Raw genomic sequence first — 18079 nt, forward strand, 5'->3', positions numbered from 1 at the left:
CTTACCCAGCCCTCCCCCAGCCCATCGCACCAGACGCCGAGTACCTACAATGCCACTGCCACCTCTCATTCCAGCTGAAGCCCCCTCCTCTATCACCATCCTACCAGTTCACACCGTCGGGCCCATGGTGGAAGGGGGTCCCCTTGTCTTTCAGTACTGACCTTTCACGTCTTCTGACTTGTATAATTGGAAACATCAAAACCCCACTTTCTCTGAGCAGCCCCAGAAACTAATAGACTTGGTCGAGTCTATATTTCTCACCCACAGTCCCACTTGGGATGATTGTCAACAACTACTCAGCATGATGTTCACTAGTGAAGAGTGGGATCAGATAGTTGCTGAAGGGAAAAAGCTAGTCCTTGGGATTGATGGGAGACCCACCACCGATCCTTTGCGCCTCGCCACGGCGTTCCCCATTGAGCGGCCTGACTGGAACTTTGCCACTGATCAAAGTAGGGAGCGTCTTCAGTCCTACAGCCAGACTCTCCTTGCTGGGCTTCGGGCAGCAGCCCGCAAACCCACCAATTTGGCTAAAATTGATTCTGTTAGGCAGGGCCCCGAGGAGACCCCCACCGCATTTCTTGAGTGGCTGCAGGAAGCTTTTCGCATTTATTCCCCGGTGGACCCAACAGCACCCAATAGCCAGACAGCTGTTCTTCTTGCTTTTGTCAATCAGTCAGCCCCTGATATTCACAGGAAGCTCCAGAGGGCCAATGCATTTACAGCCCAATCTCTAACCAAATTACTTAAAGTAGCAGAGAAAGTTTTTAACTCCCGTGAAACCCCTGAATGAGCTGACAGACTAAGACAGGAGGACATTGCAAGACAGGAACAGAGACAGAAAGAGCCTGAAGAACTCAAGCGTTTGCAGGACCTCCAGTCCAGGGAAGAGAAGGCTAGAAAGCAGCTAATGCAGACACAACAACAAACAACCCGGGTCCTCGTGGCAGCTCTGACCCAATCCCAGCCTCCTCCTCTTGATGGGCAACCGCCTGACCGGCGCCCACAGGGCCCTTGTTTCCTCTGTGGGAAAATTGGCCACTGGCAGCATAACTGCCCCCAGAGGATGCAAAGAGGAATGAGGCAAGGCCAACAGGCCCCCCCCCCCAAGGCACTGGGATAGCCCCTCCAACACTGACGGGGGATGGCCCAATAGGAATGTTATCGCCTTTGCTGAGGATGACTGAAGGGGACGGGTCTCAGGCCCCTCCCTGAGTTCTGAGTAATGGCTTACATTGAGGGGAAACCCCTTCCCATGCTTGTGGATACAGGAGCCGAACATTTGGTCCTCCTGTCACCCTTGGGTGACACCAGCTCCAAAACCTCCTTGGTCCAAGGGGTGATGGGGTCCAGCCGTTACCCCTGAACCACAGCGAGGACCTTCAACCTGGGAACCCGCCAAGTTTCCCATTCGTTCCTCATCATCCCTGAGAGCCTGGCTCCCCTTATTGGGTGGGACCTCCTTCACAAGATCGGGGCCCACATTCACTTTTCTCATGGGACTATGTCCCTTATGGATGATTCAGGGGCCCCCCTCACAGTCCTTACCCTAGCCCTCCAAGATGAATACCTTTTATATTCTGACCCAGCCCCCCGGACATTCCCCCCCATGTGCAACCGTGGGTAGATTCCATTCCTAAGGTCTGGGCGGTACTTTCCGGAGTTAGGCTAGCCATAAACCAACCACCCATTATCATCCCCCTCAAGAGTGGGGCCACCCCTATACGGGTTAAACAATACCCGATGTTAGCCGAGGCCAGAAACGGCATTCAACCTCACATTAAGCGCCTTCTGGCCTCCGGGATCCTCATACCTTGCAAATCACCATGGAACACCCCAATCTTCCCCGTCTGTAAACCAGGCACAGGAGATTACAGGCCCGTTCAAGACCTGCGGGAAGTCAACAAGGGTATTGAGGATGTCCACCCCACCGTCCCAAACCCATATACTCTCCTTAGCAATCTACACCCTTCCCTGACCTGGTATACCACTTTAGACTTAACGGATGCCTTCTTCACCCTCCCACTGGCCGCTGTTAGTCAGCCCATCTTTGCCTTTGAGTGGTTCTCCCCTGAAACCCACTTGACCATTAAAATCACCTGGACTCGACTTCCCCAAGGGCTAAAACTCAGCCCAACCATCTTTAGCAAAGCTTTGGTGGAAGATTTGAAACCTTTTCGCCAGCTACACCCTGCTGTGACTCTCTTGCAGTATGTAGACGACTTGCTGATCACCTCTCCTACAGAGGAATTCTGCAAAGAGGCTACAAGGGACCTCTTGCTCTGTCTCGAGGCCGCCGGCTATCGTGTCAGTGCCAGGAAGGCACACATAGCCCGCCAAGAGGTCACCTTCCTTGGCTATCGCCTGCACAATGGCCTCCACTGGCTCACCCCAGCCATGACCCAGGCCATCCTTTCCATCCCTACCCCCTCTTCGCCTCGGCAGGTATGGGAATTCCTGGGATCTGTGGGATACTGTTGTCTTTGGGTGCCCAACTTTGCAGAGACAGCAAAACCCCTCTATGCTGCCGCCCGGGAAACCTCAAACTGGGTTTGGACAGAGGACACGGAAATAGCTTTCCAGGACCTCCAAAAGGCTATGCTGCAAGCGCCGGCCCTGGCCCTTCCTGACCCAGAGACACTCTATCAGCTGTTCATTGATGAACGTCAGGGGGTGGCGAAAGGGGTCCTCACCCAGAAACTGGGACCCTGGGACCGGCCGGTGGCCTACCTTTCCAAAAGGCTCGACCCCGTCTCGGCGGGATGGCCTTCCTGTCTCCACATCATCACATCAGTGGCCCTCTTGGTCAAGGATGCTGACAAACTTACACATGGCCAGTCGCTTCTCATTGCCACCTCACACACCATTGAGAGTGTCCTCCGTAAGCCTCTGGTGCGCTGGCTGTCCCATGCTCAGCTGACCCACTACCAGTCACTCCTCCTAAATGAGGTTCAGCTGTCCTTTTGGGTAGTGTCCATCCTTAATCCCGCCACGCTTCTCCCCGCCAAAGATGACGACACCAAGACACACTCCTGCCAAGAGATCCTTGTGGAATCGCTATCTGCATGACCTGACCTCAAGGACGTCCCTCTGACCAATCCGGACCTCATCCTTTTCACCGATGGCAGCAGTTTCATGTCCCCGCAAGGTAGGAGAGCTGGAGCCGCAGTAGTAGATCACACTGGCCAGGTCATTTGGGACACTTCCCTCCCTGAGGGGACGTCAGCACAGAAAGGTGAACAGGTTGCCTTGGCAGCAGCCTTGAGGGCAGCAAAGGACAAGTGAGTCACTATATACACAGACAGTCGCTATGCCTTCGCGACCCTGCATGTGCATGCACCGATATACCGGGAAAGGGGGTTTGTCACTTCAGCTGGGAAGTTGGTGGCCCACCTTGAGGACATCCAAGATCTCCTCGCAGCCGTCTGGGAGCCCCGTGCAGTTGCCATTGTCCACACCCCTGGACACCAAAGTGGCTCATCCCTCCCTGCCATGGGAAACCGCTGGGCAGACGAGGCGGCTAAGGCAGTGGCAATGCGGGATCGGGCCCATACCCTAGTGCTGCCCATCCAGGCCGAACCAGAGCCACTAGGCCCCTCATCTCTCATCCCAAACCCCCCACCAGACCCTCCACAATATTCGGACAGTGATCACCAATGGATAAAAGGGAAGGAAGGATGGCCTGTTGGGTCTTTCTTCCAGGACCCTGCTGGTAACTTGCTTTTACCTAGAATCGCTGGCCAACTTTTGACCACCCACCTCCACCATCTCATGCACCTGGGCACTAACAAACTCCATGAACTACTCCAGAAAGGATGGATTCGCTTCCAAGGCTCTCGGTCCTTCCTAACAGAATTGGTTGACAAGTGCACCGCCTGCCAGCTGACCCGGCCGACAAACCCGGATTCGCACTCCGGAACCCGCCTCCACGGCACCCGACCCTGTGAGCATTGGGATCTTGATTTCACTGAAGTACGGCCTGGCAAATTTGGATTCCGGTGCCCTCCTCTCTAGGCTCAGACAATGGCCCTGCATTTGTGGCCAAGATCTTATAGGCACTGGCAGGGGGTCTCGGGGTCAAATGGAAATTACACTGTGAGTATAACCCCCAGAGTTCAGGACAGGTGGAGAGATTGAATCGGACCCTAAAAGAGATCCTTACTAACCTCTCTTTGGAGACTGGCCGGGACTGGGTGATGCTCCTTCCCCTAGCCCTTTTTAAGGCCCACGATACCCCTGGGCCCCTCTCCCTCACCCCTTATGAAATCCTTTATGGTTCCATCCTCCTTGTCCTCTCTGCTTTCCCGAATGCGACTCCCAGTAGCCCCTCATTGTGGGACTTTGTCCACTTCCTCTCCCAGATTCAGTCTGACCTCTGGCCGAGGCTCTAGGCACGATTCCAACCTCCCCCCCCCCATGACCCTCACCCTTTTAAACCCGGGGATTGGGTCTGGGTTAAGCAGCACCACAAGGCCAACCTTCGGCCTCAATGGAAGGGGCCCTATGTAACCCTCTTTGTCACCCCTTCAGCCCTTAAGGTCGACGGAATTGGCCCTTGGATCCACCACTCCCACGTGAGAACTGCAGACCCGCCAAAGACTATTGAAGTCTGGACAGCCGCTTCCCATCTGGACACTCCTCTGAAGCTTAAACTTAACTGGACAGCATGACTCCCCTCACTTCCCCTTTCTCTTAGTTGTTTTCTCTCCCTTCTACAGGCAGGGTCCTCCCACCAGCCATGGAAATGGACCCTCAGTAGCTGGAAACAGGACAAAACCCTACTCTCAGTGGTCACCTCTACGCCCCGACTTTTGCCATCTACCCCTGTGACTTGGTCCCATCCGGACCATGTGCCCTGGACCGAGGAAACCAACCCCCATCTCAGCTCCCTGGGAACCTCACTCTGATATATCTTTGCCCCACCTCCAACCCTGGGAAGTCATACTGCAACTCTCCGGATCATTATTACTGTGCGTATTGGGGATGTGAGACTTATGCTTCCTTATGGACAGCTTCCCACCCAGATGAATGGATCTCAGTCCGCAGAGTCTCCAGCCTGGACCAGATTCAGTGCACAAAACCCCCATCGTACCCAGAATCTGTCCATCCTCCAGCACGGCCCTATTACTGCTCTAAGCTAAAAATCACAGTGATGTCCCCCGACTACAACGGCTGGGTCGTAGGACGAACCTGGGGCATGAGGTTCTGGGAGGACGGGGCAGACAGAGGCGGGCATTTCCTCATCAAAAAGGAACTTTATAACCCCCCGGTGGCCTTGGGACCCAACCTCATACTTAACCCGAACCCCCCTGCAGCCCCCGCACCAAGTAACCCCCATAAACTGAATCCCCCTGCAGCCCCCTTATGGAATAGCCCCCTTAACCCGAATGCTCCTGTGACTCCCTCGCCTAACAACTCCCATCCTGCGAACCCTCCAACTCCCCCCAAAACCCCCGACCCTGATCGTCCCATCACAACCAACCCCTATCTCCCTTTGCTATGGGCCTCCTTTTCAGCCCTTAACCATTCCTCCCCCAATCTCACCAAGCACTGCTGGCTCTGCCTAGTCACATCCCTGCCCTATTATGAGGCTTTCAGCCTAAATGTCTCTCACAACATCTCACAGGAAGAAAACCTGCCACAGTGCCACTGGAGTGAGTCAGGCCCTGGGAATCCCGGCCACGGCATAACTATTTCTGCAGTGATTGGGTGCAGCCACTGAGTAGCAGGGAGATCCAGCCTCCCCGACCCCCACTTTTGTGCAGCCATGACTCACCTCTCAGCTGGGAAATACCTTATCCCACCTGTGGGAGCACACTGACTATGTTCCCGTTCTGGCCTGCAGCCCTGCCTCTGTCTCCCCTAACTCCCTCAATGACCACCACGAGTTCTGCACCCCTGTCACAATAGTGCCCCTAATAAACTACTACAGTGAGCAGGACCTCCTGAAAACATGGGACCACATTTCGTCCCGACATTGGAAGCGAAAACCTGTCACTGTAGCTGTTACTGGGGCCACCCTCTTAGGTCGACAGGGACGGGTGTGGGCATTGCTGCCCTCACCTTGCATACACAGGGACACACCCACCTGCACAAGGCAGTTGACGAGGACATAGCCAGGCTTGAATCCTCTATCAACTTCCTTGAGAAATCTCATACCTCCCTAGCCAAAGTAGCCCTTCAAAATCGGCGAGGTTTGGACCTCCTCTTCCTTAAGGAAGGAGGCCTCTGTGCAGCCTTAATGCTGCTTCTATGTTAACCATTCAGGGGTCATCAGGGACTCCCTGAGCAAGCTGCGGGAGGGGCTAGAAGCCCGATGGAGGGAGAGAGCAGCTATTGGCCAACCTTTTTAACACCTCTCCCTGGATCACTACCCTGGTCTCATCCCTCATAGGACCCCTCACCATCCTAATCCTGCTCTTAATATTTGGTCCCTATATTTTCAACCGCCTTGTTCGGTTTGTGAAGGATCGTCTGGATGCCATCCAGGTGTTGGCCCTCCAACAACAGTACCAACCCCTAGCCACAACTGAACCCTGAGCTGAGGGCTGCGAGATGCCCCCACAAACAGGCTTTCCCTCTGCCCCCTGAGAGAAAAAGGAATAGGGAATGAAGGAGCCCCAAGCAGGGAGCTGCTTGGTCAGTACAGCACATATCACTATAGAACATCTGACCAACAGACCCCTGTCAGGGAACCTAAATGTGCCAACGCCCAAAACGTAGAGTCCAGGAGAAACTTGGGCCAATGCCCAAAATGTAGATTCTAGGAGAAACTTTTACCGACGCCCAAAACATAGATTCCAGGAGAAACTCGTGGGCCACGTATGGTGGCTAGTGTAGTGATATGCTGTCAGGCATTGGATATAAAAGACTCTGCACTCACAACTGCAGGCGGAACTCTTATGCTGAGCTTCCCCTGGTGTGTACCAGAATAAAGGACCCTTCTGCTTGATTGCATTGTCTGTGGGTTTTTCCTTGGTGGTGGGTGACGAACTGGACCCTAACACAGCTATCCAAATTGATTGCTTTTCTCTGAGAGAGTGGGAGCTTCCATCTCCTATCCTCATCAGGAAAGCAAGGTTTATAAAAGAATATGTATGTATATTTGCTCCATTATTAAATTAGATTTAATTTAATAAACATTTGTTAATTCTCCACAATGTAAAGGTACAGAACACTGAGTATACAAAAATATAAAATTATAGTCTCTGTGATTAAGAAACTTTTAAGTTACTAGGGGGAGAAAAGTTGTATCTGAAAATTCTGAGGATTTTGTATCTGAGGAAGTTGAAGATCAAATCCCACACAAACTACAATAATCTTATAATTTACTAACTTGATAGACTAGTTTAGCTACTTTAATTGGATAGGCCAATTAGATTAATATTGTTGAATAACCTCAGAGAAAACATGAATCTATTAGTAAAAAAAAGTTTTATGTCACATTGATCACTTCCCTTTAAAGGGTCAATATTAAAGGGCATTTGTAGAATCAGTTTAAAAGTATGTAGCTTATAGAGAGTTTAGAGGGAAAAGATGAAGTATTTTAAAACTCAATATGCTGCATTGTCACCCTTACCTTGGTCAAAGGGCTTGCTTGGATTCCAGTTTCTGAAATAATCATCCTATAAAAGAAAAAAAGTACAAAACAAAGATAAAATTTATGTTTCCAATATAATTATTTAATGGCATAATTTATCCCTACTTCTCCCAGATATGTATGAAACCAATAAGTTTGGATATCCTCCTTCAAATTGGGTTTTGGTACAATGAAAAAAATCACAAAAGTTCATTTTCCAAATTTTTTAAATGAGTTACTTATTTCATATTACTTCAATCAACATGAAGACACAATATGAACTAACTTCTCAGTAAGAAAGATATACTTTATGGATCAATAATTCACTCCTCCATCAACCAAAATTGCCACTCCACCATTCCTTGAGACACTGTTTCATGAACTGCTGTGGTGAAATAGATATAGATAGTAGATAGTAGATAGATAGATAGATAGATAGATAGATAGATAGATAGATAGATAGATAGAGATGGATAGATAGATAGATGGATGGATGGATGGATGGATGGATGGATGGATGGATGAATGGATGGATGGTCAAAGAAATTGGGTAATTTATTAAGTGATGACTAATCACTTGAATTCTAATTGGCTGGTCCTCAGATCTGAAACACATGAATCCACCACACACAAATCCAACAGAGCCTGCATTCCACTGGAATAATCTTTGAAAACCTATGGTTACCTCCACTACACAAAAAGATGTCCAAGGAATACTTAAGTGGAAGAGTATGGATATTCACCACAAATTAATAAATGATACATTAAATAATACATCACTACTTTATCTTGTGATTAAGTAATTGATTGGTAATTTGACTAACAACATTCTTTTTAATGCTGGAGCATTTAACTCTGTGTATATATGGGTTGACATAACTTAAAATAATTCATATAATAATATTAAAGTCATGACCACAGGTATAATCACAGCCTTAAATTTATGCCATAAAGCAAGATATTCAACAGGCTTTTTAAGTTACAGTTGACTAAGGCTTCTACTTAATAGATACACGTAAAGGTATTCCGGATCCATTTCAAACAGACTAACATGAACCAATTGTTAAATGTCTAGTTTTAGTGTTTATACCTTGGAAATTAGCAAATGCTGTAAATTGGGATTTGATTTATTGTTTAGTTGACTGTCTAAACCTAAGAAACAAGTAGGAAAATGTTAATAATGTAGATTAAGTTTAACAGTGTATCAGGCATACTCAATTTACCTCCCTTACCCACAGATCTAGCTATAAAACATTGACTGACATACTGAATATAAGAATTTTGGTCCACTTCTTTCAAACAGCATTGTCTCTCTACCATATGATCCCATTCCTTTGAAATTTCTGTGTCTGTCTGTGCAACTCTCCATCCTGCCACCATTTCTCTCTATTTAATCTTCTTCCATTCCTTCTTTGACCACACCCTCTTTAACTATACTCTTTTGAAGCAAATGAGCAAGAGTGAATGAAGTGTTTAAGGTGAAGATACATCATATTCATTTTTGGCGCATTTGTCATTTCTCCTCTTGAGCAAATCCAACATGATATTCATAAAGGCCTTTTTCAATATTTTTGACAGCTGCTCTGTATGCAAAAGACATCTTCAGTGAGCTGTCCAAAAATGATGCTTTGATCTCTCTTCCAAAGAAGTTAATTTGCACCAGTGTGCACAATTAGTTTAAATTATCACCCATACCACCTCACACAGCAATTTATCTATGACATTGTCTCCTTTGAATTTTATTTGTCTTTATGTAGCTCAATTACCTAACTTTATTAGATCCTTGTCGAGTTCATTTAAGTCCCTAAGTAGACTTTTAGTAAAATGGATTTGGTAAAATAAGAACAGATTGTTCCTTGTGTAAATGATTCCATAGATCATGAATAAATGTATCTCATTGAAATATTTCAAAGCAATGATCAATGTAATGTCCAATAACAAATATAATGAAACATTAAATAGATAGATAGATAGATAGATAGATAGATAGATAGTATCCTCCCAGAAGAAGGGTAAGATTCCACTGTTGCAAAATAAGGCATATACTTTCAAACGTAGCTAACATGTTGATATATTTTCCTTAGCTTTATTCCTTTTTTTATAGGGAATAGTTCTAGTACGTGTGGAGAAGAGAGAGATTATAAGGCATGCAGCAAGACAAGAAGCTGGAGATTGATCAGCTGTCAATCAAAGGAAAATTCCATTTGGAATGTGACGGGGAAACTGTTGAAGGCAATAGTCAACTGCTGGCTGGATTTCTGGGCTTCTGGGCTGATGGTGGTGACTTTGAAAGAAGAAGCTAGGTTTATCTCTGGGACAATCAAGTTGCAGGTTACCTGGCTGATTTAAAGACAGAAGAAGCAGTACAATGGTCCATATATCACTCTCTGACTTGCACTGTTTCATGTAGTGACTGAATTGCCATTTCTCTCATTATCTTCCAATGTGAGACTCACTGTAGATAATAGGGAAAACCTCAACCCTCTTACCTCCATCCTTAATCTTTGCCTATTTTCCCCAATAAACCTTTATTTGAGATAAAGAAGATAAAGGAGTATTTCCTCTGAACATCATAGTGACCTAGAAGGAGGCTGAAGAAGGGGGAAGGGGAAACTGAAGTGAAGAATATACCCCCTCCAATATCATCTATTACAATTTGGCACCCTGGGCTGACCGAACTTACAATCTCTAAAAACAAACAGCAAGATATTCAAGAAAGTGCTTTGTGGGGTAGTTGTGCAGGCAGCCAATATGGGTTACTGGATTTATAACATCCTATACAGTAAAATGACCACCATGATTGTTGATTCGGTTGAATACCAGGGCCACATCATGATGCTCATACTACAATGGCCATTCCAAAAAGAAACTGTCCTCTGGCACATTATGACTCAAGTTTATATCATCTCCATGGCTGCCATACAGACTCTGACTTATTTGAAGAACATCTATAGATTTGTAATCCCCAAAAAGGCAGCACAGATAATGGTGGTGGATACTAACTTGGAAAATGTTATTAGGAACATGTTTGAGGAATTTATCAAGGTAAAAGGGCTAGACCAGATTAAGGACAAGAACAATGGCCAGACAGATAGTGCACCCAAAGAGAAAGAGAGAAAGGCAAAGAAAACAGGGAAATGACAGTGACAAGGACACTAAGTTTGATAGTGAACCTGAAAAAAAATTTTCCACTAAAGGATGTCACTAAGTTATCAAATACAGCTGGTATGTTACATTCAAAAATGCATAGACAGTTTACAACTCAGGAGCTTGCTTCCCTGAAGAAACAGGTTCCAAAATTTATCGATCAGCCTTTTAAGACTCAGAAAGAACTCAAACATGCTTTCCAAATTTTTGACCCAGACTTCCAAGATGTATAATTTCTCTTGCCTGAGCTGTTCAGTCCCCATGCACATCACCAATTCATTGAAAAGACCAGGTCAGAAAACAACCTGACTAGTTGGCCCACAGAGGAGCAAAGGGAAGACATTGATTTTGCAAATCCCACAAACATGACCTACTTAAGTAAATGTAGGGAAGATTTGCTCCAAGCTATTAAGCTCTGTTGTTCAAAGCCTAAGACATGGGCAAGATTTGACAAACTCATGCAAAATACAAGGAAACATCCAGCTTCATTTATAGATCGTCTCTCTGAAATGGCTGAATCAATTATGGGTTTAGAGGAAAATACTGAGGAGTCCAAATCACGTGAGAAGACAGTTTTTGAAAGGGTGCACTCCTCACTTGAAAAAAATTTTCAAGCATTACTTTCCAAAGTATGATACTGTGAGTCTGTGAGTCTGATTGAATTATGTGAAACCTCGACTTACCTTCATGAAAATTATTCAGAACAACATAAACAGATGTAAGATTTAAAGGAAAAATTAGAGGTAACAGAGAAAAATTTAAGAGACAAGGAGGTTGAGGAAATCAAGAAACTAAATACTATTAGAACATACATAAAACCTACTTATAAACCAAAAACAGTGCAGAGAGAAACCAGACAATGTTTTTCTGCCATAAGAAAGGACACCTGATTAAAGACTGTTTTCTGTAAAAGAAATATGAAGTAAATAACCACAATAGGAATGGAAAATGAGTTACTGGGGATTAATATCAAGGTAAAAATAAAATATCAATTAAACAAATATTTAAAACAATATGAATAAATATAATTATGTCAAAGGGCATTCACATAGATTTTCTGATCTTTGAGAGTGAATTTCCCTCTCTGATGCTCATATTTGAATTTATAAAATGAGTGTTAAGAAGACCAGTTTAGTTCATTCCTTAGGTACCTTCCTGCTCAAAAATTAATGTTTCTTCAAGATGCTTTTGTTTCCCCCTTTTGTTACATTGCAAAGTACCTTGGCAAGAAGTTTTATTGTAATGGTATCAGGGAACAAAGGAGATACCCATTTTAAAAGCAACATTTTATTAATAAAGATAACCTATGGAAACACTTACCCCTGAGAGTAAAATAAGTTTAATTGAAAAACCCTTCAAGTGCCATGATAGGTTCAAGGTTTTACTGTCTGCTTTAAAGCAATTAAAAAAAATGTATCATGAAAAAGCAAAGATATGTCTACATACCATGGGAAAACAAGTCAATGTTACTTTATCCAGATCAGTACTATCTTATCTCCAATAGTAGCCCCCAGGCTGATTCCACTGACATATTATATATAAAGTCTTTCACAGATGCATACAAAAGAATTTTTCAGCATAAGGGCATCAATGAAAAAATATGTTTAAGGAAGTGAGAATCATTTTCTCTGAGCCATCATGACCTCCAAAAGCATATACTAAGGAAATGGGATGTGTGAAGATTTCCCTGTATTCCCCTTGTCCCTATCCCATTTATATGGAAGTGTGAGGAGACTACTTAAGCATGTCCTTTCCTAAGAGCCCTCACATCTCTGGCGTCCTTCCACTTCTGGCTTTAAAAAGTCTAGTTGTTTAAAATTCAGAATATAAGCAGTAACTAAATTGGTTTTGTTTGATCTAACTTGATAGGGAAAAAGTAGTGATTGAGTTTGCTTGTTTGTCAGTAATTAATTTCATCACCTACAATGAAGCTCAAAAGAATCTTCTCCCACCTCAGTAATGAATAATTTTCTTAAGTAGAAGGATGTATATCCAGATATAGCTATGTATTAAATTGCATGGCTCACATGAATGCATTATGGAGGTTAAAAAATGAAGGAAGAAACTTTGTTTATATGTGTATATATATACATATATATGATATCCTAAGTAACATAATTAGTCAGAAGGATACAGGACAAGGAAAACAGGAAGAGAAAATAATGACTCTAAGGTTTAATCAACTTTAGTTTGGAAGGTTAGTGACAGAAAGAAACAATAGTTATTTTGAATCAGGGAGACAAGCTTAAGTTCCATCTTGCTTATGTTCCAGAACACGTGCCTATCTGTATTAGTAGAGGAAATTTCCTTCCCAGGAGGTTTATATATCAGTGAAATCACTATTAAAATTAAAACTCAAAAATGTGGAAGAAATTTAATTTACCTTTTTACTTTGATACTTTAAAGCAGAGCTGTCAAACTTGCATTTAGTAGGTAGTAGGGCTAGAATCAGACTAAAATACATTGGGAAATGTTTAACAAAATTTTAAAAATACAGCATAAATGATATTAATTTGTGGTTTACTAAGTCAATATGTAGGGTAGAGATCAATTTCCATTTGAGTTTGACATAGTGCTTTTAAGGATCTGTGACTCCCGTCATTGCAGGAGTCCCATCAGGTTATTCCTGACAAAGATAAAGACTACAATCCTTTCCTGTCTTCTTATTCATCCTGTGTAGTTGTGGCAACAACTTGTGAAATTGTTTTATCCTTATACTATCCTATCCCTCACCACCAGGAATGTCCAAACTTTTCTGGCTTTGGAAAATAATGTGAGAATTTCTTTTTGATAATATCTTCTCTCTAGGTTCTCATGACATTACTCTCTCCTGGTTCCCCTTCCTAACTATCTGATTGCTTTTTTGCAGTCATACTTTTTTTTACAAGATCTTTGTTTAGGTCATATCCACTAACTATGGGTGTCTGGAGCTCTACGCTGGGCTCTGTTCTCTTCACTCTACATGCTATTTCACTTGGTGATTTCATCAGCTACCATACATTCCATGATCATCTCTATTCCTATGATCCTCAGATCTACTTATCCAGCCCTACCTACTCTAAAAAACTTTTGGACACCTTGGATTGGGTATTGTATATATGTATTAAACCTAATATACCCCAAACTGAACTATCTTTCTGACAAAATCCTTCCCTATTCCAAACTTCCCTATTACTGACAAGGATGCTGTCATTGTCTCAGTCATCCAGAACCACTATGTATCATTCTCAACTCCTTACTATCAGTCTCATAACCAATTTATGAACAAGGCCCCTGTCAGTTTAATGTTCATAATGTCTCTTCTATATGTTCTCTTCTCTCCTCTGACACTATCACCACTCTCTTCATCTCATGCCACAAGTCTCTCCCCAAACCTCCACACAGCTGTCAAAGTTATCTTCCTAAAGCACAAGTCTATATAAATGGCAACTGTCCCACTATCACCTCTTTCAACAAACTCCTCTGGCTCTCCATCACTTCCAAGATCAAATATAAAATCTTTTTTTTAATATAAAAGTCCTTCATTACCTACTCCCCCTCACCACACACAATTTTCCAGTCTTCCTGTACCTAATACCTCCTCCAGTACCCACACTTTCTACAATTCAGTAACCCTGGCCTCCTTGCTGCTTCCTGAATAAAATGCTCTATTTCCTGACTGTAGTCATTTTCTCTGGCTATACCCAGAATGATCTTCCTCCTCATCTCTGTCACTTGACTTCCCCATCTTCCTTCAAGTCCCAGCTAATGTTACTTATACCAGAAGCCTGATTAGAAAGCCTTGCCTTTCCTTAATTCTGATGCCTTCCCTCTATTGATTATTTCTAATTTGCCCTATATATGCCTTAATTGTGTTTGCTATTCGTTTTCCTCATTAGACTATGAATTCCTTGAGATTTTTTACTTATCTTCAAAGCCTAGGGTCAGGCATATAATAGTCTCTTAAAAACTCTTTATTGACTGGCTAACTAAATAAGGCTTTAAAACTACTCTGTGGTCATTTTCAGGATAGGCTCTACCAGAATCTTTTAAGAGCTTTATAATGAGCCCAACCAGAAAGAATGATCAAAGACATCTTCAACATAAATGCTTAAGGAAGGATTACTTTATAAAATTAAACACAAGGGTGGGAACAGGTTACAAGCCCCTGGGGCTGATGCCAAAACCCAGAAAGGCATTTCCAAATCTTAGGAAAAGTTTGAAAATCAGGCCCCTCCTTTTTAAAAAAAGTACCATCAGGTGTTAACATGTCCTGATGATTTAGAACCTTCATTGTAACATAAGTGACTTGCCTTATCAATAATATTTATAAACCCCTCCTGCAATAGAAAATAATGTTTTCTCCAGTTAAAAAATAAGTGAATTTTTCTTTGGAAAGGTGGGGAATCATGGACCCAGAACATTGCATATAATGGTGACTTTCAGTGATGTGTTGGTTAGTTTCAGTGAACTATTTCCTGCCCTCCCCTTGTTTTATTCTTTGTTATAAGAAATTACTCTTTGGGTGAGAGAAAATGAGATATATTAGAAAAGAAAGAAGATGTGAAAAAGTATATGGATACATTTTAATGTGCCTTCATAAATAACTTATTAAAAATGTATCCTTTGCTGTTCACCCCTTACACATTGTCTCCTACTATTGACTACTTTGGTCCTGATCCTCAACAAGTGGAAAAAGATGCATTGCTCATTGAGAATCTTGACTTCAACTTTCCTCTAAATTTAATAGCTGATTTTAGCAGTAAGCCATAATCTTCTGAGCTATTCACTCATTCATCACCTATTTCTCATAACATAGTCTAGTGCACATCAGTTTGGCTAAATGATTTTAACCATTTTTTGAAGATATATTATTAAGATCAGCATACTAAGGACAGAATACTCTTTCAAAAGAAAAAGAGAGGGCAGCTGGGTAGCTCAGTGTGTTAAGAGCCAGGCCTAGAGACAGGAGGTCCTAGGTTCAAATCTGACCTCAGACACTTCCCAGTTGTGTGACCCTGGACAAGTCACTTGACCCCCATTGCCTAGCCCTTACCACTCTTCTGCCTTGGAGCCAATACACAGTATTGACTCCAAGACAGAAGGTAAGGGTTTAAAAAAAAAAGAATTGTTGTCCTATGTTCTACCCTGAATCTTTAAATTTGAATAACTTGAAATGATTCTTAGACTTTCCTTTCTAGTTTTGGAAGTTATGCCCCTTCTACTGAAGAGATCATAAATATGAAGGAAATAATGTATGTAAAACACTTTGTAAACCTCTAAGTCTATATAAATTTAAGCTTTTCAGCTTCAACTGATTTTGAGTGAAAATGTGGCTTTTTCTCCTGCCCTACAACACCCCAAATAGCTGCAGCTCTTCTCAAATTTTTGCCAAGGCTTAGGCAGAGACTTGCTTCAGGTCCAAATATTGTTGGAGCAAACTATGGGCAAAAGAAGGGGAGGGAGAACAAAATGAAAACAATTTTGAAACCTAACTACTTTGTTCCCAATTATAAACATTATGATCTAATTTATAATGTACCTCTAAGCCTCTGATGCCATCAGATCAAAGAAATTTAGCTCAAACAAAACAGATAATTTCTAACTCATACATATTTTAGCTAAGCTGTCTGAACCCTGCAGTTTCATCTGAAGATTACCCAAGATAATACAAATTGCTCTTGGTATCTCAGCCTAGAAAATAAATACCCATCTCATCCAAAATGGCTAGGGAAAAGTAATGCAGATGGCCAAGAAGGTAAAAGATCTTAAATGTGAGTATAAAACCCCTCTGGGTTTTATTCTGGAAGTAATATCTGAAACATGAATGTGGAAACCTTCTCAGCTGCAAATTCCCACTGGCAAATTCTCAACTAACTGTAAATCATATTTCATACACAAGAAAACTCTGCTCTAAGAAAACCCTACATATAAAAATTAGACCTTCCAGTATAGCCTAAATACAGGACAATTATTCACATTTTAGAAACTCATTTAATTTGTTAAATGAGGCATTGTAGATATTCTCAAAGTCCTGAGCACTCCCCACACACTAAAGGGTTGTTTTGGTAGACATTTGGAAGAAGGAGGAATAAAGAAAATAAACAGAAGTAAAAGAATAGAATGATAGTGTAGATTATCATAGACTTCGAAAACATTTCAGAGTCCAACCCATAGCTAACTAGAAATCATCTCTATAACACCACTGTCCCAACAAAAAGACATCTTGCCATCTCTAATTGCTAGAAAGTTTCTCAGTAAATAAAGGTAAAATCTACTTCTCGGCAAATCTACCCATTCCTCTAAGATATGTCCTTAGTCAAATCTCTCATCTGCATGGTTATCTTTCAGGTACTTAAAATCTACCAGAAGGAGTTTTCCTGCTGCAAAGGGGCCATGCCGCAAAACAGTTCCCCTCTAGCTCTTTCCCACATTGTTTTTTTCCAAATGTTAGCCTTCCAAGCAGCAGATTTAGTGTCTTAGAATCTTCACTTCCTCTTCTCACAGGTGAGATTTCACTCTTACCAACCCAGGTTCCAGAGGTAGGAGATCTCCCATCACCATGTTCTACCAAATGATTTTGCCGTAAAAAAGTTAATTTGAGAATTAACTCTATTTGTTGCACTCCTTTAATTTTTCAATTTAATTTTTTTTAATTTTTCATTTATTTATTTTAATTTTTTTCCATTTGAATGAGTTTATTTAGTCAATTTATAACATTATTCATTGGTTACAATAATCACATTATTTCTCTCTCACCCCTTCACTCACTCTTCCCACAGTCAAAGCACAATTTCATTGAGTATTATCTTGTGTCTTTGATCAGAACCTATTCCCATATTGTTGTTTACACTAGGATATTCATTTAGAGTCTACATGCCCAACCACATCCCTTTGACACACGTAATCAAGCAGTTGTTTTTCATTGGTGTCTTTACTCCCCAAGGGTTTCCTCTGTATGTGGATAGTGGTTTTTCTCATAGGTTCCTCCAAGTTGTTTAGGGTCATTGCATTGTCACTAAAGGAGAAGTCTGTTACATTTGATTGTACCACAGTGTATTAGTCTCTATGTATAATGTTCTCCTGGTTCTGCTCCTCATCAATTCTTGGAGGTTGTGGAATTCCTCTACTTTATTATTCCTTTGAGCACAATAGGATTCTATCACCAATATATACCACAATTTGTTCAGCCATTCCCCAATTGAAGGGGATCCCCTCATTTTCCAATTTTTTGCAACCACAAAGAGAGCAGCTATAAATATTTTGGTATATGTTTTTTTTTCCCTTATTATGTCTTTGGGGTATAAACCCAGCAATATTATGGTTGGGTTAAAGGGCAGACAGTCTTCTATCACCCTTTGGACATAGTTCCAA

At 42.6% G+C, this 18079-nt stretch overlaps 1 protein-coding gene across 4 annotated transcripts in view; it reads right to left on the reverse strand.

Annotated features, from left to right (window-relative positions):
• The window catches only part of SPOCK1 (SPARC (osteonectin), cwcv and kazal like domains proteoglycan 1), a 1018929-nt gene that overhangs the window by 661913 nt on the left and 338937 nt on the right, over window positions 1-18079 (reverse strand). For all 4 annotated transcript variants that reach the window (XM_056821153.1, XM_056821162.1, XM_056821146.1 and 1 more), the window contains exon 3: window positions 7580-7625. In XM_056821153.1, coding sequence (XP_056677131.1) covers window positions 7580-7625 — 46 coding nt within the window. The remainder of the gene's footprint in view (window positions 1-7579; window positions 7626-18079) is intronic.

This window comes from Monodelphis domestica, chromosome 1, assembly GCF_027887165.1.
Source record: "Monodelphis domestica isolate mMonDom1 chromosome 1, mMonDom1.pri, whole genome shotgun sequence".
Classification (NCBI taxonomy): domain Eukaryota; kingdom Metazoa; phylum Chordata; class Mammalia; order Didelphimorphia; family Didelphidae; genus Monodelphis; species Monodelphis domestica.